The sequence below is a fragment of the Geotrypetes seraphini genome, chromosome 2 (genome assembly GCF_902459505.1).
Source record: "Geotrypetes seraphini chromosome 2, aGeoSer1.1, whole genome shotgun sequence".
NCBI lineage: Eukaryota > Metazoa > Chordata > Amphibia > Gymnophiona > Dermophiidae > Geotrypetes > Geotrypetes seraphini.
This window is the reverse complement of record NC_047085.1, coordinates 90,208,137-90,235,409: the sequence shown is the minus strand read 5'-3', so window position 1 is coordinate 90,235,409 and position 27,273 is coordinate 90,208,137. Positions and strand designations below refer to the sequence as shown.

General features: G+C 46.6%; 1 protein-coding gene across 3 annotated transcripts in view; it reads right to left on the bottom strand.

The window, feature by feature from the left end:
* MRPS28 (mitochondrial ribosomal protein S28) overlaps nt 1-27,273 on the bottom strand; it is a 282,541-nt gene that overhangs the window by 212,112 nt on the left and 43,156 nt on the right. For all 3 annotated transcript variants that reach the window (XM_033933285.1, XM_033933284.1, XM_033933286.1), the window contains exon 3: nt 14,163-14,344. In XM_033933285.1, coding sequence (XP_033789176.1) covers nt 14,163-14,344 — 182 coding nt within the window. The remainder of the gene's footprint in view (nt 1-14,162; nt 14,345-27,273) is intronic.

The following is a 27,273-nucleotide window of genomic DNA, read 5'->3' as shown; positions in this document are numbered from 1 at the left end:
TGCTCCCCATGTGCAGCAATATCCCTTCTTCCTTCCCTGCTCCCCATGTCCAGCAGTACCCCTTCTCCCTTCCCTCCTCCCCCCATGTCCAGCAGTACCCCTTCTCCCTTCCCTGCTCCCCATGTTCAACAGTACTACTTCCCCCTTCCCTGCTCCCCATGTTCAGCAATACTCCTTCTCCCTTCCCTGTCCAGCAATACCTCTCCTGTCACTGCTAGTAGCAGCTCACTGTTGCTTTTAACTTCAGCACACAGCTGCCACTAGCAGTAGTTTAGCACAGGTTACAGCCAGTGACATGAGCAGGAGCAAGTGGGCAGTTTCCACTGAATAACTCTAATAGGGTAAAAATAACTGCAAAATTCTGAGGCTTGTAACCCTGACAATAAAAAAGTATTTCCAGTTTCATCTTCATCGTTACATAGTGGTTTGGTTATTAATCATTCAAGATACATAGGGAAACATCCGAGCTCTGCTCTGTTTAGATTCCAGAATGGGTAAAAGTTTCTTGCAGCAGACAGTTTAGCATGAATTTGTCTACTGTTCAACCCCAATTTGTCTGCTGTGTATCAGTCCCAAATGTCTCACTGATAAACGTTAAGTGAAACTTCAGTGAGATAAAATGTACCAACTTAAGAATGGTTTATATTTTTCTTTGGACCATTTTAAAAAAACAATGAAATATTTAGGCTATTTTGTTTAGCCATGGATAACGGTGTTCAGTTTGTCATATCCATGGACAAGTATACTAATGTGACAACCATATTATGTACTGCATTTTTCGCTGAACCAAATTCTCCCTACCAGGCTCTGCACCCTGTCCCCCCTCCCTGCCAGACTCTGTACTCTGTCTCCCATCTGGTAGTCTAGTGGTAGGCCAGGACAGGGCACGCAGGAACAGGGCATATGACTTTTTAAAATATGCAATGTCACCTCAGTAAAAACTATAGAAAAGCGATAAATATAGTGCAAAATATAGACAGCAGATATAAATTCTCAAAACTGACACAGTTTGATCACTAAATTGAAAATAAAATCATTTTTCCTACCTTTGTTGTGTGGTGATTTCTTTCTTTCTTTAGGCCTAACAATTGTCCCTTCCTTCCTCAATACCTTCCAGCCTTTGTCCTCTTCCGGTGTCCTCCCCCTGTTGTCTGGTGATTTCTTTTTCTTTCTTTCCTTCCTCAGGCCCAACAAATGTCCCTTCCCCCTCCTTCACTTCATCCCTCCTACGTTCCCCTCACTGCCTTCCAGCCTTTGTCTAAATCCCTCTCCCCCCAAGCTTGCCCGTATGCTCGTTTTAATTACCTCCCGCTGCTGCCGCCATGAAGACACGTCACCGAAGGGCGTGTGCTCCAGGCCGGACGCAGCAGCAGCAGGGGGGGAACACGCCTGGCTCAGCAGAAGGTCAAACTCGTCAGCGCGGCACCGAAAACCATGGCTTTGCTGCGGCCCAAGAGTGATGGATGAGCGGGGATCCAGCACAGAACAAATTGCTGGGAAGGGCCAAGCAGGTGCAGCAATTGCATGCTGACAGCCCAGAAACCTTACCCACGACGTCAATGGCTGGCCCGGACCTTCTCTCCGACGTCAGAATTCACGTCGGGGGTAAGGCTTCTGGGCCGGCAGCGTGCAATCGCTACATCCGCTTGGCCTTTCCCTTCCTCTACTAGCAGCAGCGGGTGACGAGTAGCAGCAGCAGCGGCGGTGGGTGAGAAACCCGGATCTAACTAAGGTAATGGGGGGGGGGTTGGTTTGGGAATAAAAAAGTATGTCTTATAAAGCAAAATATACGGTAATTCACAAGACTGCAGTGTACTGCAGGTCTTCACTTGTTAAAACACTATGGGGAAGGAAATAAGCCAGGATCCAAGATGGCGTCAGGCTGGACGCGCTGAGGAGCCGCTCTGAGGATTTTTCTTCTAATAATTTCTTAGCGGTTAACCACTTACCCGATGCCTAAACGGAGGGGCCGTAGCGCCGCTGGTGCCTCGCGGCCCACGGCCACCCCCGTGGCTGGTGACATCGGGGAACTCATCAGACGGATGCAGGGAGTATTTTCGGCATCGGAGGGAGGCCCGCAGAGGAGTAGCGGCGTCAGTGAGGCCGTGGTGATTCCTCCGGGATTGGAGACATCCTTGAGCCCCGACGTTAGGGCGCCGCCCCCGCAACCTCAGCTAAGCAGCTCTCCAAGGGGTAAGAAAACCCCGGAGGTCGGGGTCTTGCCTTCCCCTTAGGCAAGTAGTCCATCACAGAGCCTGCTGACAGGAGCTCCTATGGATATGAGCTCCTTTGAAGAAGCTGAGGGGAAATCATCTGAGGAGAGGCGAGTTAACCTTCAGGGACAGCGACAAGTTAATCAACTGGACGGTGAGCACTATGACATTTCTTTACCTTTAATTTCTTTGGAAAAACCCTCAGAAGTAACTCTGGACTCACTATGGGATCTTATGGCCGGACTAGTGAAGACCATAAGTCCCAAACTTCAGTCAATTGAGGGGAAATTATCTCAACATTCAACTGAACTTAAAGAATTGAAAAATGATATGACTGCCTCTAATTCCTCTGTTCAAAAGCTTGAACAGGAAATTAAATCATCCAAACAATTACAGGAAACTTTAATGAAAGACAATATTAATCTTAGAAGAAAGATGGAGAACTTAGAAAACAACTCCAGATACAATAACTTAAGATTAATTAATTTTCCTAGGCTTCCATTGACATCACCTAGAGAAATGTTTAAAAGATATTTTCTTGAAGTTTTGGGGACCTCAGAAGATTCATTACCTCCTTTATCACGAGTCTATTACTTACCTAATAAGATTAAATTACCAAAAAAGTCATCGGAACAAGAACTATTGGATGTATCGGAGTTATTGGAAAAATCTGATAAAGAGGCTGTAGAACCGAGTACTTTGATTATAACAGTAGCTCTCTCTATTGATAAAGTATGGTTGTTAAAACTATTCTTTAAGAATAGACAGAAAGAATTTATGGGTTGTAAAGTGCAGGTATTTCCTGATTTATCACGAGAGACTCAAAAGTGTCGTCGTGAATTTCTTATGTTGAAGCCAGGTGTTATATCTTTGGGTGCTACTTTTTATTTGCGACACCCTTGTAAATGTATAGTGCATCACCGATCAGTTAAATATGTTTTCTTTGAGCCTAATCAGTTGACTTCCTTTTTAGCGCTCTCCCGATTGGAGGTAGAAAAATCATAAGCTCTAAGATTATTGATTAATCCCAGCAATCAGCCCTCCAGCTAACTTTATGAAAGAGTGTACATTTGTTCAATTCTTCTATCTTTGTTTTTGATAAGAAATCTTGGATCCAAATTTGAGGACTTGAGCATTTTAGTTTATACATGATTTAAATGTTATTGGAATGTTTCTTGCTTTATGTGGAATTGCTAATTTGCTTTCTGTACAAGGTATTCTTGATTATATGATTTAAAAATCAATAAATATATTTAAACACAAAAAAAACACTATGGGGTCCTTTTACTAAGGCACGCTAGCAGATTTAACATGCGCTAAACACTAACGCATCCATAGAATATAATGGGCGCGTTAGCGTTTAGCACACGCTAAAATCGGTAGCAAGTCTTATGTTACATAAAGCACAGTTACTTACCGTAACAGGTGTTATCCAGGGACAGCAGGCAGATATTCTTAACGTATGGGTGACGTCACCGACGGAGCCCCGGTACGGACCTTTTTAACTAGAAAGTTCTAGTTGGCCGCACCGCGCATGCGCGAGTGCCTTCCCGCCCGACGGAGGAGTGCGTGGTCTCCAGTTAGGATAAGCCAGCTAAGAAGCCAACCCGGGGAGGTGGGTGGGTCGTAAGAATATCTGCCTGCTGTCCCTGGATAACACCTGTTACGGTAAGTAACTGTGCTTTATCCCAGGACAAGCAGGCAGCATATTCTTAACGTATGGGTGACCTCTAAGCTAACAGAGAGGGAGGAGGGATGGTTGGCCATTAGGAAAATAAATTTTGTAACACAGATTGACCAAAGTGTCCATCCCGTCTGGAGAAGGCATCCAGACAGTAGTGAGTAGTGAATGTGTGAACTGAAGACCAAGTGGCCGCCTTGCAGATTTCCTCGATAGGAGTGGAACGGAGGAAAGCCACAGAAGCAGCCATAGCTCTGACCCTGTGGGCCGTGACAGGTCCTTCCAGTGACAGGCCGGCCCGAGCATAACAGAACGTAATACAGGCAGCAAGCCAATTGGACAGCGTTCGTTTAGATACAGGGTGACCCAGACGATTAGGATCGAAGGTCAGAAAAAGTTGAGGAGAGGAGCGGTGAGCCCTGGTACGGTCAAGGTAGTACGCCAGGGCACGCTTACAATCCAGCGTGTGAAGAGCCTGTTCCCCAGGATGAGAATGGGGTTTAGGGAAGAAAACAGGCAGCACGATGGACTGGTTGAGGTGAAAGGCTGAAACCACCTTAGGAAGGAATTTAGGATGGGTACGCAGAACCACCTTGTCATGGTGAAAAACAGTGAACGGTGGATCGGCGACCAGTGCATGTAGCTCACTAACCCTCCTGGCAGAGGTGATGGCAATGAGGAAAAGCACCTTCCATGTGAGAAGTTTGAGCGAGGTAGTAGCCAGAGGCTCAAAAGGAGGTTTCATGAGGGCTGACAAAACCACATTGAGGTCCCAGACGACTGGGGGAGGCTGAAGAGGTGGTTTGATATTGAAGAGGCCTCTCATGAACCGGGAAACCAGAGGATGAGCCGTGAGGGGTTTTCCAAGGATAGGCTCATGAAACGCAGTGATGGCACTGAGGTGGACTCTGATTGAGGTCGACTTGAGGCCAGCGTCGGAGAGAGAGAGCAAATAGTCCAGTACAGTTTCCACCGCCAGAGAGGTGGGATTGTGATGATGAAGAAGACACCAAGCGGAGAACCGGGTCCACTTCTGATGGTAACATTGGAGTGTGGAGGGTTTCCTGGAGGCATCCAAAATGCGACGGACTGGCTGAGACAGGTTTTCTGGAGAGGTCAGCCCGAGAGAAACCAAGCTGTCAGGTGGAGCGAAGACAGATTGGGATGTAGTAGAGACTGATGTTGCTGTGTAAGAAGAGTAGGAAACACAGGTAGAGGAATGGGATCCCTGGAACTGAGCTGAAGCAGGAGGGAGAACCAATGTTGTCTGGGCCACCGAGGGGCGATGAGAATCATGGTGGCCCTGTCCTTGCGGAGCTTGAACAGGGTCCGCAACATCAGAGGAAGTGGAGGGAAGGCATAGAGGAACCGATCCGTCCAGTCGAGTAGGAATGCATCCGGTGCCAGACAATGAGGAGAGTAGAGTCTGGAGCAGAACTGGGGCAGCTGATGGTTGTGAGGAGCTGCAAAGAGGTCCACCTGTGGAGTGCCCCATCGAGCAAAGATGGAGTGGAGAGTGGGAGGATCCAGGGTCCACTCGTGAGGTTGAAGGATGCGGCTGAGCTGGTCGGCCAGGGAGTTCTGTTCGCCCTGGATATAGACTGCTTTGAGAAAAAGATTGTGGGCTGTGGCCCAGGTCCAAATTCGGAGGGCCTCCTGACAAAGGAGACGAGATCCGGTGCCGCCTTGCTTGTTGATGTAGTACATGGCGACTTGGTTGTCCGTGCACAGGAGAAGAACCTGAGGATAGAGAAGGTGCTGGAAGGCCTTGAGAGCATAAAACATGGCTCTGAGTTCCAGGAAATTGATGTGATATTGACGCTCCTGAGGGGTCCAGAGTCCCTGGGTGCGTAGATCCCCTATGTGAGCTCCCCATGCATAGGGGGAGGCATCTGTGGTGATGATCATGGAATGAGGGGGCGGATGAAGAAGGAGGCCCCTGGAAAGATTTGAGGAGTTCAACCACCATTGAAGAGAGTGCTGAAGAGATGATGTCACAGAGATGGGATGAGAAAGAGGATCTCTGGTCTGCGACCATTGGTTGGCGAGGGTCCATTGCGGTATCCTCAAATGGAGTCGCGCCAGAGGAACCACATGGACTGTCGAGGCCATGTGACCCAGAAGAATCATCATTTGGCGAGCAGGGATGGATGGTTGGATGAGCACCTGTCGACAGAGGTGAAGCAGTGTCCGGTGCCGGTCGGCAGGAAGGAACGCTCTCATGGAGTTGGTATCGAGAAGTGCTCCGATGAACTGAAGGCGCTGCGTGGGAAGCAGATGCGACTTGGGATAATTGATCTCGAACCCCAAGAGATGGAGGAAAGAGATGGTGTGGTGAGTGGATTGCAGCACAAGTGGAGCGGTCGTTGCTTTCACCAACCAATCGTCCAAGTAGGGGAACACTTGAAGGTTGTGGGACCTGAGACAGGCCGCTACCACAATCAGGCACTTGGTGAACACCCTGGGCGAAGATGCGAGACCAAAGGGAAGCACCTTGTACTGATAGTGGTGATTGAGTATCTGGAATCGGAGGTAGCGACGTGAAGCCTGATGGATTGGGATGTGAGTGTAGGCCTCCTTGAGGTCCAGGGAACATAGCCAGTCGTGTTGAGACAGAAGAGGATAAAGTGTGGCAAGTGAGAGCATTCTGAACTTTTCCTTGACCAAACACTTGTTGAGGTTCCTGAGGTCGAGGATAGGACGAAGATCTCCTGTTTTCTTGGGTACCAAGAAGTAGCGGGAGTAAAATCCCTGACCTCTTTGGTCTGGTGGAACTTCTTCGATGGCATTGAGAAGGAGGAGGGATTGGACCTCCCTGAGGAGGAGAGGAGTTTGGGAGGAGTGAGAAGCAGACTCTACGGGAGGGTGGTCTGGAGGAAGAGTCTGAAATCTTAGTGAGTATCCGTGACGGATGATGTTTAGAACCCACAGGTCTGATGTGATGGCCTCCCAGCGTCGTAGAAAGATGGTGAGGCGGCCCCCGATAGGTTGAGGCAGAGGCAGCGAGGGTTGGAGACTGGCTATGCCCTGGAGAAAAGAGTCAAAAGGGCTGAGGAGGCTTAGTTTGAGGGAGAGGCTTAGCTGTCTGGTGAGATTGCGAGCGAGCCTGAGAGTGTTGTTGCTGTTGTTGGCGAGGCCGACGAGATTGCTGTTGAGGAGGATTCAGCGGCCTAGCAGAAAAGCGACGTTGGTAAGAAGACTGAGGTCTGTATGGTCGTGTCGGCGGAGTCTTCTTTTTAGGCTTAATGAGGGTGTCCCATCTGGTCTCGTGAGCCGAAAGTTTTTGTGTGGTGGTATCTAGAGACTCCCCAAAAAGTTCATCACCAAGACAGGGCGCGTTGGCAAGGCGGTCTTGGTGGTTGACATCCAGGTCAGATACTCTCAGCCAGGCAAGGCGTCGCATAGCAATTGCCAGAGCAGAGGCACGGGAGGAGAGCTCGAAGGAGTCATAGATTGAGCGTACCATGAACTTCCTGAGCTGAAGGAGGGTGGAAATTTGTTGTTGAAACAAAGGGACCTTGCGTTCAGGGATGTACTTTTGCAGAGCAGAAAGTTGTTGTACCAGATATTTCATATAAAAAGAAAAATGAAATGAATAATTGTTGGCTCTGCTAGCCAGCATGGCATTCTGGTATAGGCGCTTTCCAAATTTATCCATTGTTTTACCCTCTCTGCCAGGAGGGGTGGAGGCATAGACACTGGAACCATGAGATTTCTTGAGAGTGGATTCTACTAGGAGGCTCTCATGTGGCAACTGGGGTTTATCAAATCCCGGGATAGGGATGACCCTGTATAAACTGTCCAGTTTCTTAGGGGCACCTGGAACAGTAAGGGGGTTCTCCAAGTTTTTATAAAACGTCTCCCGCAGAATATCATGGACGGGGAGTTTGAGAAATTCCTTGGGAGGTTGGTCGAAGTCCAAGGCTTCTAAAAAGGCCTGGGACTTCTTAGAGTCGGACTCGAGTGGGATGGAAAGAGCCCCAGACATCTCCCGAAGGAATTTTGTAAATGAGGACTGCTCGGGCTTGGAGGTGGATTCAGCCATGGAGGGTTCCTCATCAGTGGAAGAGGCATCCTCCTCGGTACCGAGGGGGGATTGCTCCCATAAGTCAGGGTCCCTGATGGCCGGCTCAGCATGGCGGGTTTTAGAAAGGGACTTGCCAGATCTCATGGATACGGTGCCGGGGGATGAAGACCGGTGCCGATCTCTGTCCCGGGAGGAGTGGTGTCGATCCCGGTCCCGAGACGATCGATGTCGATCTTGGGTTCGGGATGGGTCCTCCGCCGTGCAGGTCTGTAATGTAGGCTGTGCCGATAAGACCGGCATCGAAGTATTCATCGGTACCGAGGGGGTGGCCACTGGCGTAGTGGTGCGAGGCTCGGGCCGGACCGGTACCGGAAGGAGCGGTGCCAGCAGGGTTGGGAGCAGTTCCTGAAGCTGGTGCTCGAGTTGCTCCTGTAATTTAGTTTGGAGGATGGCCGAGATACGGTCCTCCAATGGGGGCACCGGTACCGTTTTACTTTTCTTCGGTACCATAGGTGCCGCTCTACGCTCCGGTGATGAGGAGGCCGATGAAGAGGCACTCACCGTTATCGGAGCGGAGCGCTTACGGGACTTGCGGGACGTCGGAAGGACCGGTGTCACCGCCGTGGCTGGAGGGCGCTCAAGGGAAGTGGAAGGCTTCTTAGCTGGCTTACCTGGCGCCATCGACCCCGCAGAAGGATCAGGTGGTGTCGATGTTGACGGTGCCGATTTCGGCGGTGCCGTCGACGTCGGGGTCGGATCCATAGCAGAACCGGTGCCGAAGAGGAGATTCTGCTGAATTTGTCTATTTTTAAGTGTGCGTTTTTGAAGAGTCGCGCAGCGGGTGCAGGTGTCAGCCCGATGTTCCGGACCCAAGCACTGTAGGCACCAGTTGTGTGGGTCCGAAAGGGAAATCGGGCGTGCACACCGCTGGCACTTCTTAAAACCCGGCTGAGGGGGCATGAAGGGGAATACGGCCTCAGCGAAATCAAAGTCGGAGGCTTGTATGATGGCAACAGGCCCCGCCGGGGCCTGTTGAAAAATAAAGGAAAAAATAAAGTTGTTTTTTTTTTTTTTTTTTTGTAAATTAGACAGAAAGGAAAAACCCGAAGGAAAAAAGCAGAAAAAATCAAAATAACGCGAGCGGGAAGGCAAAAAAGGAGTGTTCAACAGCCGTTGAATACCACATGCGTCTTCTTCGCTCCGCGGAAACGAAGAAACTGGAGACCACGCACTCCTCCGTCGGGCGGGAAGGCACTCGCGCATGCGCGGTGCGGCCAACTAGAACTTTCTAGTTAAAAAGGTCCGTACCGGGGCTCCGTCGGTGACGTCACCCATACGTTAAGAATATGCTGCCTGCTTGTCCTGGGATAAGAAGTATTTTATTTTTTATACTGTAATTTAAATATTGTTTAAGCACAATATGAAAGATTTTCAACAAGAGTAGCTTTCATTTATGTATATAGAAATGTAAAACTTTGTGCAAAAAGCATGCAAATTTGCAAAATGATCTTGAAAAGTCTCCTGCAGGTTTTGCTAGCCCTTGCCACAGAAATCTATCCATAATGTGCCTTAGGAAACAGAGCAATCACAGACCTCAAGAAAAACAAGTCTGGTTACTGCTGCTACACAGCCTCACTGGCTCCTGCACTCCATTCTATAGAGCTCTTTCGAGGTCTCTTCCATCAGGAGTTTACCACTTGAAGGTCAGGGATAGAAATTGAAGAGATTAAAAAAACAGACATCAGATGGCAGCTGTGAATGATGAAGTTTCTCAGCTCTAGGTCATTAATATTAACAAGACAATATGCAAGGATGAAATCAGGTTAAATAATTTCATGTCTTTTCTGTACTACCGTATATAATCTAATATAAACCGGGATTTTTGGGCCAAAAAATTGGCCCAAAAATGGGGGTCCCGGTTTATATTTGGGTCATCCCCCTGTGACCACCCGAAACCCTCCCGAACTTCCTGCAGGCTTGCCTTAGGAGGGATCCCTCTTATCTCCTGCCCCAAACAAACAATTACCACCCTCTCTCGCGTACCTGTTTGTTCCCTGGTGGTCCAGCGTGTATCCCCCGCTGAAATCCTCCAGAAGACTGTAAAGGTAAGTAGCCAGCGGCGCACCCAGGCCGGCACGCAGCAGCGAGTTTTTCGTGCTGCCAGCCGGCCCTGCACCGCTCCTTGATAGGCTACCGTGAGAACCGCAAATCCCGTGAGGACTTGCGGCAGCCTATCAAGGAGCGGTGCAGGGCTGGCCGGCAGCACGAAAAGCTCGCTGCTGCGTGCCGGCCTGGGTGCGCCGCTGGCTACTTACCTTTAGAATCTTCTGGAGGATTTCAGGACGGGATACACGCTAGACCACCAGGGAACAAAAGATATGCAAGGGAGGGAAGGTGGTAATTGTTAGTGTCGGCCGGGGCAGGAGACGGGAGGGATCCCTCCTGCCCCGGCCTACCACTAGGTGGTTTAAGTTAAGGGGAATGGTTACCGGTAATCTGCTGGCTGGGTTAGAGGGCAGAGGGGAGTACGGGACAATTAAGCCATTGTGACATCACTGATGAGGTTGGCTCTTTTTAGGGGGAAGAGGGTACAGGGAAGGAAGGTGGGACAGTGTTCAGAGCCTGGCAGGGAGGGGGAACAGTATTCAGAGCCTGGCAGGGAAGGGGGCTTGGTTCACAGCCTGGTAGGGAATGGGACTGAGTGCAGGGAGGGAAGGGAGCTGAGTGCAGATCCTTGCAGGGGAGAGTGTGACGGAGGGGACACTAGGTGCAGATCCTGGCAGGGTATGGCACTTGAATATTAAGCCTCCGACTTATATTTGAGTCAACCATTTTTTCCTCCTTTGGGGGGGAGAAATGTTTTGAAATGCTTAGAAACTCTCCTCAGTCACCAAGATCTCCTAGAAATAGCCATATTGGAAGACGTCATAAATTACTTCATTCACAGAATCTGGATATCACAATTATTTTAACAGGTCTGAAGTAAATGAGCACTTATGTAATTTCATGTAATTCCAGTACAATAGTTAGTATCAGTGACTAATAAATGTCCAGTATCAAACAAGTTAACTGCATTCACAGATATAAACAATTGGGCTGTACAAAAGTTCTATTGGTTGAAATAATTAATAACAAACTCCTAGGTTTGATTCTCAGGACGGGTGATTTGCAAAGGCTGGCAAAGGCTAAGCCTAGGAACTCTGTGATGATAGTCACTGGAAAGGGGAGTCCAAGTAATGCACAATTACAGAATCTAGTAATTAGCTTAAAGCCAAGTATTACAAGGTATGGGAAGGAGTCCTGGTACATGGTCCCAGGGCCAAGGACCATCACTTCAATGACTAGGTTTGGTGAGTTTGGAGAGAATACGTATACTAGTAAAGTATGGGAAAATATCCCTAGGAGGTTGTATGGAAAGATTAGGTTCTTACCTTGATAATCTTCTTTCTAATAGACAGACACTCCATTCCTGAAGGTGTGGTTAGTTAATCCCTTCTCATGAGAATTCTTGTAGGAACTCATTAGCATTCTTTTGCTTCACCTCCCATCTTTCTAGGGGGTCCTGCAATTCCTCAGTTCGTACCAAAGCAGGGTCAGCCCTGGAGAGAAAACAGAAGAGGGAAGGGTAAGGGGACACTGGTAGTGCAAGCTGTTCAAGTGGGCGCAATGCAAAGCAATCTGCCCCTTGGAAGCAGACCCTCGACTTTAGAGTCTGCGCTCTTCCAAACCAGAGCTGTCCCAAGAGTGGGATCTTCTGCAGCACCAAAAAGCCTCACAAATGGTCAATAAGAAAACAAAATATATATATAAATAATTGAAAAATAAACACAAGCAGAAAAGACCAACTCCTACCATCTCACTTTTAGAGAGAGACCTGAGGAATTGAAGGACAGTCCATTCGGCAGGTTCACAGAGATTCCTTTTGTTTTGCATTTGCAGTTTTAAATTATATACCTCCCAGAGAATTCCATTCCTCAGATAAGTCACTCTTAGTGTTGCCCTTCTCCTCCACTGCCAACTCCAGACTTCATTCCTTTCATCTAGCTGCCCCCTATGCCTAGAATAAATTACCCGAGTTTGTCCGTCAAACCCCTTCCCTTGTTTAAAAGCAGACTGAAAACCCACCTTTTTGATATAGCTTTCAATCCTTAACCCTACTCCTATAAAAGCAGTCCTTGGTGTCAAAAAGGTTAGGGACCACTGCTCTATGACACACAGTACACAGATGCTCTTTGGCTGACCATTCAGCACAAACCTGGCAGAAAGGTCTGAGGAGTCTAACCCTATCGATTTTAAGCAAAATCAAGGGGGTTTGAGGCTTTTTTTTTTTTAAAAAAAAAAAAAAAAGGTAAATTCAAGATGGCCACCACAGCAGCGATCTTGGTGTCAAAAACAGCCTGGAGAAGAAAAACTAAAATTGTAAACATGTGTTTCTCAAGATGGGGGACTTTATCCCTGGCCCCAGAAACTTCTAAAAATTTTAAACCCCTGATTTTTCCTATAGGCTACAATAACCTTACTTATAGTGCCTTGTGGAGCCTGTCTCTGTCAGCTCAGAGCCTGCAGCTGGGAAGCTGGAGAAGACTGTGCCTCAAATTCTGCACACAAAGTGTGGTCTTCTGGCTGCCAATCGGACTGAGACTTAACTCTCTGAACTCCTTGCTTCACGATGGGGGGAGGGAAACGCAGTCAGCTCAGATAAAGACCAAACAGCTGCACACAGGGCTAAACAGCCTTCGCTTAAGTTCCTGATAAATCAGAGATGCAATCAATTACTGGGGAATGGATCCCAATCTCCAAAAATATTAAAGCAGGCTGGCTAGACAGGTATCTTCAAAGGTTGATACTGCTAGCAGTAGACTATCGCTGCGCAAGTCTGCGTCTTGTCTCAGGCAGAGATCCTACCAAGTGGGAAACTATGGGCCTTTAACTTTGAATGCAAAAACCCCAAAATAACAAAGAACCACATAGCAGAGCAGAAAGACTTATTCTCAACTTGCTTAAAGAAGGGAAACTAAGGGAGCATGGCACAGACCTCTGGGAAGGAGGCAGAGTCGAAAGATGTGCTATATCCTTCTGCAGCAACTTGCAAGTTCAGAGAAAAAACCCTACTGTTCAGGACTAGTTAGACACATTGCACTAGATTAAATAAACAGATAGACAGACCCATTTAAAAAGACTGTGCAATTTGGTTTAACGTTAAGAATGAGCAGCGACAGTATCTATGACAGCTAATGCTGAAAAGAACTAAACTGCTTAACATTTTTTGATTGGCTACACGAATTCAGTCAGAAACAGCTCCTGAAGTTCTATGGCAGTTTGTCAGTTGGAAGAGAGATCAGACTGTATGGGTATGTGTGAATTAGGTGTATCTGGTATATAATCTTTTATAATGTATAGTAACAATTTCAATTACAAATGATGCTTAATATCAAATGGTATAAGTAATATAAGTACAGCATAGACTTTATACCATCCGAACACGCTGCTTACCCCCATCTGGCCGCCGACACCAGCACCAACGCACAGGACATGCCGGTGCCGGAAGATCTGCGTCTTCTTCTTTGCTAGGCCTTGAGCATGCGTGAACTCGAAGGCCTTGAGCATGCACAGATGCTCAAGGACCAGCAAAGAAAAAGACGTAGATCTTCGGGCACCGGCATGCTCTGTGCGTTGGTGCCGGTGCCGACGGCCAGATGGGAGTAAGCAGCGTGTTCGGGTGAGTGCTAGAGGATTTCTGATCGCGGTGGGGGGGGGAGTGCGACGCGAGTGGGGAGATACCGGATCACTGGGGGGGAAGGGTGCCGGATCGCGGGGGGCACCGCTCGCAAATCAAGGCAAGCTCGGTTTCCGAAGCGCCAATTTTGCAAATGTTTTGCTCGTCTTGCAAAACACTCGCAAACTGATACACTCGTAAACCGAGGTACCACTGTACTTCTCTTCAGTCGAGCAGCATTTCCTTTTTGAGGAAGAAATGTTGCTGGACTGGAGAGAGGGCTGTGAGTTGCTGAGTGGATATATGTGCTGACTGATAGGGAAACATTTGTCACCAATTCCCTATAGTTCTCACTCTTGAGAAAGCCTGAGGGTGAAACGTGGGCACATTGGGTGTTTGGTTAATTTAAACCATGCTTCTCTTCAAGACTGGTGATCTGCTTCTGTTTATTATTATGGAATCAAAATGTTACACACACACCAAAAAAAACCCCAGGAGGAATTTATTATATTAACCCATACTTACTTTGCATCCTTTTCTGGCTTTTTGCAAACACAATGAAACTTGCCTCCGAATTCTATGTAGAGGTCATCTTCCAAAACATGGATGATTTTGCCAATGGCTATTTTATCTTTGGCAGGTCCCAACTGAATTAAAGGAGACTGTCTCAAAAGATAGGCAAAAGATTCTGTGCGCTTTGCAGGTCCCTAAAATAGATATATATGACAAAAAGACCAGATTACTAAAAAGAACTAGCATATACAGCACTTGCTGAATGAATTACAATCATAGATAAAGCAAAGACCAGAATATATATACGTACAATCAGACAAATGAATGCAGAAGGTAATTAGATGTAATGGTGCAATCAAAATCTACTTTTTTGGCAAGATCTATTGATGGTTCTTTAGCATATCTGTATGTTTTTTTTAATTCTACTATATATGGAGGAGTAGCCTAATGATTAGCACAGTGGGCTGAGAATACGGGGAACTGGGTTTCATTCTCATTGCAGTTCCTTGTGACCCTGGGCAAGTGACTCAACCCTCCATTACTCCACAAAACTTAGAAATTGTGAGCCTTCTAGGGGAAGAAAGCACTTGAATATAATGGAATATCAAAACAATTACTTGCTCTTTAGCCATATGTTTGGGTAAGCAGACATGCTATCTTATATTAAGTTTAAGGGCTCCTTTTACAAAGGCGCGCTAGCGGTTTAACACGCGTAACAGCACATGCTAAAACACCAGACGTGCTAGCCGCTACCGCCTTCTCTTGAACAGGTGGTAGCTTTTGGCCAGCGCGGGGTTAGCGCGTGATAAGTTGCGTGCGTTAACCCCGCTAGCGTGCCTTTGTAAAAGGAGCCCTAAATGTTGAAAGCATTTATATTCTGCATATGCACAAAAAACACTATGTAGTTTAATTTAAAAAACAAACAAACCCTAATGTAAATAAAATATGATAAATATGATAAAAAACAAAACATGATTAAATAAATATAAAATAATAAAAATGAAAAACACAAAGGAAGATTAGTTTCTTACCTCAATAATCTTCTTTCTGTTAGCAGGGCATACAAGTCCTAGTTAATGGGTTAACTTTCCCCAATTGCAAGCTGTTGCAAAAAAATGAAAAATAAATAAAAAAAATCATACACTTTCTTCAACTCCGCCTTCTTCCTCAGTGGGTTGTACTGCCTCTCTTCAGTTTGTACCAAAGCAATCAATAACCACTACAATAGGAAATATAAGGAGGAGGGGTATGGGGAACTTCCCTGACAAGATACTTCTGTTCTGCTCTGTAATAAGTATAATAAACAATGTTAATCAAAACTTATAACAAAGTGGAACAAAACAGGCCATCTATCAAAGTGCAACCAGCAGTAACATTTAGGGCTCCTTTTACTAAGGTGCGCTAGCCTTTTTTGCATGCGCTAAACAAAAAATACTAATGTAAGCTCTATAGAGGCGTTAGCATTTAGCGCGTGTGGTATTGTAGCGCGCGCTAAAACCACTAGCGCACCTTAGTAAAAGGAGCCCTTAATGTCATCTGCAAATTTAATCACCGCACTTACCCATCTCCTTTTATCAAGCCGCATTAAGTTTTTGTTTAAATCGCTGGCCACAGTGGTAAAAAGCTCAGACACTCATAGTAATTCTATGAGCATCGGAGCTTTTACCACAGCGGTCTGCGATAAAACCCCTTATACAGCTTGATAAAGGGGGTCTTATTGTTCCAACTTCCAGATCATTTATACATACGTTAACTAGCACCGGACCCAGTATAGATCCCTGCAGCACTCCTCCCTTAAGAAAATTGGCCAATTAACTCTACCATCTGGTTGACTCTGATTTGATCGTTATCGATTGAACATACTCTTGTGACTTTAGTTATTAATGCTACCATTTTTATATTCAGTAGAGAAAGTGAATAATCAGTGAAGAGTTGAAAAGCTTGAATTGGAGAGATACTGATTGTGAAGCAGTTTTACAGAACTAAGCAAATGAATTTCATACAAGAAAGGTTTTTTAAGTTGGTTTGGGGTTTTTTTTGCTTTTTTTTTTTTTAATTATGGACATTGTACAAACTGATGACTAATATTTGGTAACAGTTTTACACTGACATTGAGCAAACAAAGTTCTCTGCTAATGGTCCTTCATTAAAATGTTATCATTGGCTAATTATTTCTATGAGTTTTCTGATTGATTGTGTTGGCAGTTTGCTCACAACAGGATAGTTTTAAATACTGTATATACTTGAATATAAACCGAGATTTTGGGGCCAAAAAATGACCCAAAATGGGGCTCTTGATTTATATTCAAGCCTCCTTTGGATGATGGTGCTTTTTTTTTTTTTTTTTTTTAACTCCCCACCTAATGACCAACAATGCTATTTTCTAACCCTCCAAATGCCCTCCACCCCCTTTCCATAACTGGCACTGCTATCTCTCCCCCCTCCCCCAATGACTGGCACTCCTATTTCCCCCCTTCCCTGATGACCTGCACTCTTAACCTCCACTACCCGGCTCCTCCCTGCCCCAGACTGACATCGCACTTACAGCCTGATGCTCTGGAAGCCGACACCCACACTCTGTGTTGGGCTGAAGGGCCTTGAGCTTCTGAGCATGCTCAAGGCCTGCTGGCTCCCACCCTCTCTGGGATTCTCGAAGGGAGTCCAGCAAGCCTTGAGCATGCGCAGATGCAATCCTGGAGAGGGTGGGAGCCAGCAAGTTTTGTGCATGTGCAGATGCTCAAGGCCCTTCATCAGCCCAGCACAAAGCATCAGCATCCGTTCTGATGTTCTGGGAGCTAAGTGCAATGTCAATCTGGGACAGGGAGAAGCGAGTAGTGGAGGATAGGAGTACCTAAGATGGTGGCCTCCTCTGTACTTTTCTTTTGCCGCGGCCCACCCTCCTCTGAAGCAACTTCCTGTTTCCACTTGGATGGACTGCAGCAAAGGAACAGTGCAGGGGAGGCCATGGGCAGCAAGAAGAAGATGATGGCATACAGATGGAGGGAAGGAGAAGACTTGGAAAGATAGATTTGAGATGGAGGCAGAAAAATGGAATGCAAACTACTCCATTTGTACTTCTAATACCACTAGTCTTTAAGCCCGTTACATTAACGGGTGCTAGAATATATGTTTGTCTGTCTTTCTTTCTTTCTGTCTCTCTCTCTCTCCCCCGCTGTTTCTCTCTCTCTCTCCTTGGCTCCCTTTTTCTGTCTGTCTTTCTGTCCCTCTCCCTGCCCCTGTGTCTTTCTTCCTTTCTGTCTGTCTCCCTCCCTCCTGCTGTCTGTCAGTCATTCTTTGCCTCCATTTCCCTGTGCAGCAGCATTTCCATCCCACTTCCCTGTGGAGCAGCAACAGCAACAGCATTTCCCTTCCCCCCACCCCCCGACTTCCCTGTGCAGCAGCAGCAGTATTTGGCTTCCCCTCCAGGTTCCTGTGCAGCAGTTGCAGCATTTCCCCCACCCCTTCCCTTCTCTTACCGCGATCTGGCCTGCTCTGTTTGGCCCCTCCCCCGTGTTGTGGCCTGCTGCGATCTAGCTGCTCCGTTCGGCTCCTCTCCCTTCCCTTCCCGTGGTGTAGCCTGCTCCATGGCCCCCCCTTCCCTTATAGCGTTCCCCACAGGCAGGCAGGCCCAGCTTCTTCCTTGCGGCTCGAGTCCTCTTCTTTGTCGGCCCCTCCCTTCCCTTCATATCTGTCTGTCTGGGTATTTTTTTTATTTGTCTCTCTCTCCTTGCATGCTGCCTCTCTGTCATTTTTTCTGTCTGTGAATGTCCCTGTGGCTCCTTCCTATGTCCTTAGTGCCCCTTCCTATGTCCATAGTACCCCGTTCTATGTCCTTAGTGCCCCCAGTGCCTTCTTCCTCCCCCCTCCGACACCCCCTCCGTTGCCTCCCATCCCCCTTCCATTGAAACCCCCCCATGCCAGCCTGCCTGCCTCCCATCCCCCTGAGCAGAATATTTCCATGGAACCCCCCCGATGCCATTCTGCGTGCCTGCCTTCCATTGAACCCCCCACCCCCTCTCCAATGCCAGCCTGCCTGCCTCCCATCCCCCTTCCAGCAACCCCCCCATGCCAGTCTGCCTGCTTCCCATTCCCCTTCCACTGAAACCCCCCCATCCCCCTGCCTGCCTGCTTGCTTGCCTCCCATCCCCCTGAGTAGCATGTTTCCATGGAACCCCCCCATGCCATCCTGCCTGTCTGCCTTCCATTGAACCCCCCACCCCTCCTCCGATGCCAGCCTGCCTGCCTCCCATTCCCCTTCCACTGAACCTCCCCCCCTATGATGCCTGCCTGACTCCCCCCACCCGACTCCTTCCCCCCCCGGCCAACCCTTCCAGGCACAACTGAAACCCCCGTTGACCCTCCCACTGCTACAGGGCTGACAAACCCGGCAGGAGCAGCAGCGTCCCAGGCATAGTAAACGCTGTTTCGGGTCTTCTACTGGCCTAATTTCCTCTGCCGCGTCCCTGATGACATATATATATTCGGATCAGTTTATATTTGAGTATATATGGTATTTATTTTATAAAATATACCCCTGAGATTGCCTGTATGGCTAGAAGTGCATGCCATCTTGTTATACTGTATGAAGAAAAAAAAAAAAAAACAACCCAACCAAAACAACCCTTTTAAAAATTACACGGCTGATACAGTTACTACATACCTGCCTCAAGGAGCCTACTATCTTACAAGTTATTTTCCTAATCTCATTCAGTGAGTGATGAACTGTTCTGCCAATTATCAGTCATTAAACTGTTCTGCCAATTATTTTCAGTAATAGTGGGTACAAGTCAGGCTGTTATCCCCTTTAACAAGTAAAGTGTCAGACTTCCAATTCACAATAAATGTTAAGAAATGCAATCTTATTTCTTATGCTTTAAGAGAACATTTTGAAGCTAGAATTGAGATTCAAACACCTCAGTACTGTATCACAATTAAAATTTCAACTCCATGCAGAACTTGAAAGTGAGGTTCTTCAGATTTTAAAATCTGTATCATGATTGTCACCATCTTTCTTTAACCTATTCAAAAGGTCTCATTAGTAGCCTTCACTGCCTTTTATGACTAAGCATATCAAACTCATAGTACATTAAAGGTGATCAGAGTACTTGTGAAAAATATTCTGCTGTCATTTGAAAATCTAAAGCTGATATTAACTGGCATCTATCTGATTTTATAATGAGAAAAATAAAACTTTAAAAATGTATATTTTTAGCAAAATTACGTAGGTCCGACATCTGAAGACAGGTGCATTAAAACATAAGATACGATTACCACAGTTCTATATAATTTTAGTTTATACTCTCAATATAAAGCCTTTTCTACACAAATGATTTAAAACAAAACTCGGTGAGAGGCTGAAGTATCTTTAGAGAAAGAAAAGGTGCAACATGTGGTAATTTATCTCCCAGATGGGATAGCAAGCTTCTAATTCCTTCCTCTCAACATTTAAAACTTACTTCTTGGTATATAATTCACCCTTTTTGCAAAGGCCTCAACACTTAACTGAATGCTGGTTACTTTTTATATCAGATGCCCTGCTTATAGCATTCTGCCCTATTTAGATTCCTGGTTTTAACTACTGTTATTTATGCCCTCAGGGACTGGGAGTGCTCCATAGAGTTCTGTACTGGCTGATTAACGAGCATCATTATACTGTATATAATTTTTAAGAAAAAGTATTCAGGATGCAGTTCACATCAATGAACCACTTTGTCTAAAAGGCAGGGCAGTATTGAACAAAGGAATATGCAACTGACAGAAAATGGTAGTTCTCAAGGCCAGTAGTTTTCAACCTTTCCACACACTGTACTCTTTTCTAAAATTTGAATTATCTTGCATATCCTCCAGGTCACAGAACATTACAGCAAATACTATGAGCAGATTTCAGTGTGATATTTCAGTACGTTTCTCAACTGGCATATAACCTCCAAAAGACAAATGTATACACAGCAGATACAGACACCATTGAATTCAAATTGAGTCTAGTAGAAGGTGAATATACTGCAGTACCGAGACACATTTCTTGCAATGCTTTATACAGTAATACCCCATGAGAACTGTTAGATGCTGGATAATTAAAGATTAGGTTCTTACTTTTGCTAACCTTCTTTCTTGTAAATCCATGTCATGAGACTGTTTATAGGAAGCCTCATTACATAATTCTTTTTTGACCCTCCCCTTTTACCTCAGGATTGCCCACTGGTCACCAGTTTGTCAAAAGCAGACAGTTTATACCTGTAGAGAACAAGGCAGGCAAACACATCTAATCTGCTCATAACAGGAAATTACAAAATTGAAACAGTTTAGCGCAATGTTCTTCAACTGCCGGTCCGTGGACCAGTGCCTGTGTGCAGAAAATTCCTGCCGGTCCGCACAGAGCTGGCGAGATCGACGAGGTGCAATTTCCTGCCGTTGCAGGGCCGGCGAGATCATGGGAAGCCTCCAACAGTGGCTTTCTCCCCTCCCAGCAGCTCTCGGTACTTGCCAGCGCAGCGATTCACTTCAGCAGCCTTGGGACTTTTGCAGAATCGCGGACCGCCTCTGATGATGCAACTTCCTCTTTCCTCAGAGGCGGCACAACCCATCAAAGAACCCAAGGCTGCCTTAGTGAAATCCTGTGCTGGCAAGTACCTAGAGCTACTGGGAGGGGAGAAAGCCACTGTTAGAGGCTGTGAAGCTGCTGGACAAGGGAAATTAAAGGGACAGCTGCTACTGGACCTGGAGGGAAGGAGAAGGAGAGATGCTGCTGGGAGGGGAGGAGGGAAAGGAGTCTGAAAAGCTGCTGGACAATGGAAAATAAAGGGACAGCTGCTACTGGACTTTGAGGGAAGGATAAGAGATAATGGTGGGAGAGAAGGCAGGAAAGGAGTCTAGGAAGCTGCTGGACAAGGGAAAATAAAGGGACAGTTGCTACTGGAACTGGAGGGAAGGAGGAGAGATGCATCTGAGGAGGGAAAGGAGTCTAGGATGCTGCTGGACAAGGGAAAATAAAGGGGCAGCTGCTACTGGACCTGGAGGGAAGGAGAAGGCAAGATGCTGCTGGGAGGGGAGGATGGAAAGGAAGAGAGTTACTGGGAAGGGAGAAGGAAAAAAGGAAGGAAATAGATGGCAGGGAGATTAGAGGAGGGGAAGGGGTCAGGGTGGAATGGAGAGATCAGATGAGGGAAAGGGGAGAGACAGGAATGAGAAAGTAGAGACATTGATGTTGGGAAAGGGGTCAGCATAGAAATAAGCAGAAAGGGACAAAAATGCTAGATCTGGTGTAGGAGAGATAAAAATGAAAGAGCAGTGAAGTTGGAATGAATTATGTAAAAAAGACAGGCTGGATGGAAAGGGGAGAGGGGCATAGAAAGAAGACAGATACTGTATGGAAGGGGGGAGAGGGCAGACAGTGGATGGAAGGGGCAGATGCTGGATTGAAGAGACAGAGAGGGCAGACAGTGGAAGGAAGAGAGTGAAAAGAATATGAAAGCAGAAACCAGAGACAACAAACGGTAGAAAAAAATAATTTTATTTCTATTTTGGTGATTAGAATATATCAGATTTGAAATATATATCCTGCTAGAGCTGATCTTAGAAATAACTGGGGACTGCAAAGCCCAGGCAGTGCTTCTTTAGCTTCCAGCTGGCTTAGGGTTCTCTCCCCCTAGTTGCACTCTTCTAAAACTATTCCTGTCATGTGTGACTGCGGTATTCTGTTAGCATGATATTTCTGTGTAGCATTCTGTAAGTTTATTCAGTTTTCTTGATAGTAGAGGGGATATATATGTGAAAGGGAGGGGAGACAGGGGTTTTATTGATCCATGCTCTGTATTATTTGTATTTATAAAATGACAATTGCACAGAATATTGTTTCTTTTTATACTTTAACTAGTGTTTAAGCCCATTACATTAACGAGTGCTAGAATAGATGTGTAAACTTTTAGCACAATAGGGCGCTGAGGCCTTTCTTTCTTTCTTTGCTTCCTGCTCCCCCTGTCTAGCAGTAGCCCTTCTCCCTTCTTTTTACCTCCCCCCTGTCCAGCAGAACCCCTTCCCTGCTCCCCCTGTCCAGCAGTAGCCCTTCTCTCTTCCCGCTGTCCAGCAGCACCCCTTCCCTGTTCCCCCTCGGGGCTTTTGCTAGGCCGGCCCGCCTCGCATTATCGAAGTGGGCCAGCCTAGCAAATGCCCTGCGGCTGCTTGATGAAACCACAGCTGCTGCTGCTTGTCCGGGGTGAGAAGAAGAGGCATCCCGGTAGCAGCAGTGTAGTCAGAAGGCAGCTAGTCAGCCAGCATCGGAGATCGGAGCAGGAAATCAGCTGAGGCGGGCACTGTGCATTCACGGCATGCCGCCATGGAGGCACATAACATGAAGATTGAAGTGCACATGAATGCTAAGGGTTTTTTTTATAGCAGTTAAAATACATTAAATATAAAATCATAACTGAGGCTTGTGCAGATAGGATCAGATGGTTTGCGGGGACCGAGCTCACAGAGAAGGGGGGGTGGAAACGGGGTTTTTAAATTTCAGACCTAGTTTGCTGGTTCACAAAATAATTATTTTATTTCCGTCAGTCCATAGGTGTAAAAAGGTTGAAGAACACTGGGTTAGCGAACAGCATAAACGTGAAAAAAAGTGCTATAAGGAGACACAGCCTGCACCATCAGAGGAGGACACCAGAGCTAGCGACCCCCAAATCAAAGTGAAAAACATGCTACTCTTAGAAAGGCTGGTCAAGAAACCATAAGTCCAGTTTACCAATACTTATCAAGGCAATCAACAAATCAGCAACTCCCAGGATTGGTTCCAGGAATAGTGTGTGGCTTTACAAGAAAGAAGATTGGCAAAGGCAAGAACCTAATCTTTTGTTTTTGTACAATCTCTTTTTGTTCTTATACAATCCCACTCTATTCCTGGACATATGGGGCGTAACAGAGCAGTCACATCAAGTCAGGGCGGGTCTGATGAGCTGGCTGCCAGTACGGAAGAACCAAAAGCAGTATCCTGCTTGGCTATCATGTTGATCCTGTAAAACTTCGTAAAAGTATGCAAGGAGGACGAAATAGCAGATCTACACATCTCTTCAAGGGAAACTGCCGCTGACTCAGCCCACGAGGAGGAAACGCCTCTGTTGGAATGAGCCTTTACCAAAATCAGAGGCATCTTTCCTGCTGAAATATAGGCGGATGAATAGCCATGCGGATCCATCTGGAAATGGTGGCTTTCTAAGCCAAACTGCCTCTATGGGCAGGACCCACCAGCACGAACAAGTGGTCAGACACTTGGAACTCCTTCATGACTTCCAAATATTTCAACAAGATTCTGCGCACATCTAAAGACTTCAGATCTGGTCATGTTTGTTTGAGGGAACAAAGGCAGGCAACCACACCTCCTGACTGTTGTGGAAACTAGAGACCGCCTTCAGAAGAAGCTGATCCTGACCTGAAACCCCCTCCCCCATCCAGGCTCCTATTATTCCCAATATATCCTTTAAATGGACACAACCAGGATTTCCATTGTGAATCTCTCCAGAGTTGCTTTAATACTGGCAATAGGTTGCTTAATATGCTTGCCTTTTAAATAAGAGGCCAAGCAGGATTGCCCGCTTTCCCCCTTTTGCTTGTCTTGGTTCTGGATCCTTTACTTAGAGATATTTTTGCTCTTCGGAAGTTGAAGGGGTGAAGTTGGGCAGGAAGACTTTTAAACTTTCAGTCCTTGTGAATTATACGGTAGGAGTGTGTGGCGCAGTGGTTGGATCTACAGCCTCAGCACCCTGGGGTTGTGGGTTCAAACCCCGCGCTGCTCCTTGTGACCCTGGGCAAGTCACTTAATCCTCCGTAGCTCCAGGTACATTAGATAGATTGTGAGCCCACCGGGACAGAGAGGGAAAATGCTTGAGTACCTGATTGTAAAAACCGCTTAGATAACTTTGATAGGCGGTATATAAAATCCTAATAAACTTGAAACTTGAAACTTGATATTTTAACGCATATTACGAACCCAGCTTTATTGGAAACCTTTGCAGAATATGGAGATTTCTCTGGGTTCAAATTGAATCTCACTAAATCAGAATACTTATCTACACTAAATCAGAATACTTATCTAGTATGTCTCTTGGAGAACAATCCATACCTCAGTCTCGCCTGTTGCACAATGCTGCAGATTCACTTAAATATTTAGGAGTTTGTGTGTTGATACTAAAGAGGTTTATCAACTGAATGTGTCCCATTTATTGGCCATCTCGAAACAACCTTTTCAACAGTGGGCAACCCTTCCTTTGTTGGTAATGGGATGCTTAGGTTTATTTAAAATAGTGCTATTTCATTTATGTTTATATTTTTTGCAGACTCTTCCCTTGTATTTGTTGTGTAAGGATCTCCAGCGGTTGTATAAAATGCTTCGGTACTTCTGCTGGGAGGGGGGGGAGGAGAGAAGAAGCGAAACTGAAATTTTCTTTGCTGTTTGGTAACTGGCAGCAAGGAGGTTTGGGTTTACCAGATATGAAAATGTATAATATGGCTTGCTTAGTGTGCCACTTGGGAGATTGGGTTAACTCTACTGAGTCCATTGCAGATGTTGCATGCAGAGGCTAGGGTTTTACCTTCCCATTTTGGAACCAGTCTTGTATTTTGCTCTCTGCTTGGACTCTGGAGGTCTTTAGCCTGCTGGGGCCATTTTTCTCCTCGCAGTAGTTGTTTACTTCCTTTGAGGGGCAATGGTGGATTCCTGTCAGGCATGGAAAACCCCTGTTTTTTGACTTGACAATTACAAGGTTTAAGTTGAGTGCAGCATGTGGTGTTGGGGAAGGGAAGCTTGTTAAGCTTAGAATCCTTACAGGGTCCTTTGCCGACTTGGTCAGATCGTTTTGCCTATTTTCAACTTTGGCAATATATAGGTCCCTTGCCACCTACTTTGTTGTCACCGATTGTGGCTACTACTATTCAGGATCTTTTGGTCCTTCCCCCTGACATCCCTCCCTCCATTTCACTCTATCATCAGAAGTTGCCACAAAAAGATCTTTCCACCCTAGCTGCTCACTGGAGTGTTGATTTGGCTTACACTATTTCTATCCAGGATCTTTTTGCTTTCCTGGGTTCTATCCCATATTGGGCTAGTTCAGCAGAATTGCAGGACTGTCAATATAGGATTCTTTTGTTGGCATATGTGTCCCAGAATAGACTTTATAATATGGGTGTCTTGGGTTCTGCCTTGTACACTTCTCCCTCCGTGGATGCGTTCTGGATATAGGCGTGAATATGGAAAAACCGCAAATAACATGTGTGTGTGTGTGACCATGACAGAGTTGCTAGCCGTTTCTAGTTTGGTTTACTCATCCTACTGCGCCAGTAGGCTGGGTGCGGGGGGGATGTTCTTGGGATGGATTGACTCTTGCAGTTTGCAGTTATAAGAACCTATGTTTTTGTTATAGTACTTCTACATCTGTATAATAATAATAAACTTTATTTTATATACTGCCCTACCATAAGTTCAGTAACTTTTGATATAACTGTAAAACTAATCTGAAAAGTTATTTTTCAAAAAAATTAAGCTTTTATCTGGTTGTAACCATGATTCTAGTGGGTTTATTTTATAGCCTCTTCACCCCCCTTTGCCTTCTCTTAACCACACTGGCGCAGTGGTGTAAACAAACAAAAAAGACTTTTCCTCTCTCTGTTAAATCCTAGCTCAAGTTTGCAGTCTAACACCAGCTCTGGCAGGATACACGTTTCAAATCTGACATATTGTAATCACAAAACAGAAAATAAAATTATTTTTTCTACCTTTTGCTGTCTGGTCAATATTCAAATCTTCTTGGTCTCAGGCTTTGGTTATCTTCTGATAACTTGCTTGCCAGGGTCTCCTTCTTTCTCTGTGCTAACCATCCACCTGTCTTCTCTGTCCTCCCCTTCCATTTCTCTTCCCTCCCCAGGAGGTCTGGCATCTTTCCTTTTTTTGTCTCCCTTTCCAGATCCACCTTTTCTTAACTACCCTTTCATCCAGTATCTCTCCCTCCTTCTCCACCACCCCAGGGTCCACCATCTCTCCCTTTCCTTTTCCCGACTACCCTCCTATCCAGTATCTCTATCCCCCACTCCACACAACCCCTTGTGTATAACTTCTCTCGCTTTCTGTTCCTTCCCTCCCTAAATCCCATTGTCCATCATCTCTCTCCTCTATTTTTAGACCCATTATTTCTTCCCCCCAAAGTCCAGCATATGCATGTCTCTTTGAATCTCCCCTTCCCTCCCTCCCTCCGTGTTCTTCTACACCAGGGCCTCCCTCCACTGAAGGTCTGTCCCCTCCGAAGGCCTACACCTCCCCCTGAAGGCTTGCACCCCACCCCTGAAGGCCTGCCTGAACCCCCTGAAGGGCTGTGCCACTATCATTGATGGCCTGTCCCCCCTTGAAGGCTTGTCCCCCCTCTTGAAGGCCTACATCTCACCCCTGAAGGCCTGCCCCCCCCGAAGGCCTGCCCCACCAAGAAGGACTGCTCACCCCCCCCATCCCCGGGAAGGCCTGCATGCTCCCCCTGGCCTCCCACTGACGTCCGGTTTTCTCCCCTGGCCTCCCTGCCCCTTTTACCTTAAAGAAGCAGCCTGCAGACAAGATCGCGATGTTAGTGATCTTTGCAAACTGCTTCGGAGCTGTTTCCTCTGCCGCAGTCCCGCCCCTTCTCTGACATCAGAGGCAGGATCGCGGCGGAGGAAACAGCTCAGAAGCAATTTGCAAAGATCGCTAACATCGTGATCTTGTCTGCAGGCTGCTTCTTTAAGGTAAACGGTGCAGGGAGGCTGGGGGGGGGAACCGGACGCCAGGGGGGAAACCGGACACCAGGGGGGGAACCAGACACCAGGGGGGGAACCAGACACCAGGGGGGGAACTGGACGCCAGCACTAACCGGCTGACCCTCCTCCTTCGCCCTCTAAAGCAGGTGCAGCAGCGGCCGGCCAGCAAGAGCAGCGCTGCCGCTCCTGCTTTAGGGGACAAGGGGGGAGGATCAGCCGAATCGGGAAGCCGATTAATTTTTTTGTTTTAAATTGATTCGAATTGATTCACCCGAAGTGAATCGGTGAACCGATTTGAATCGTGAATCAGGCAGCACTAGTACTCATAGGTTGGGGTAGCTGATATGAGAGCTACAGT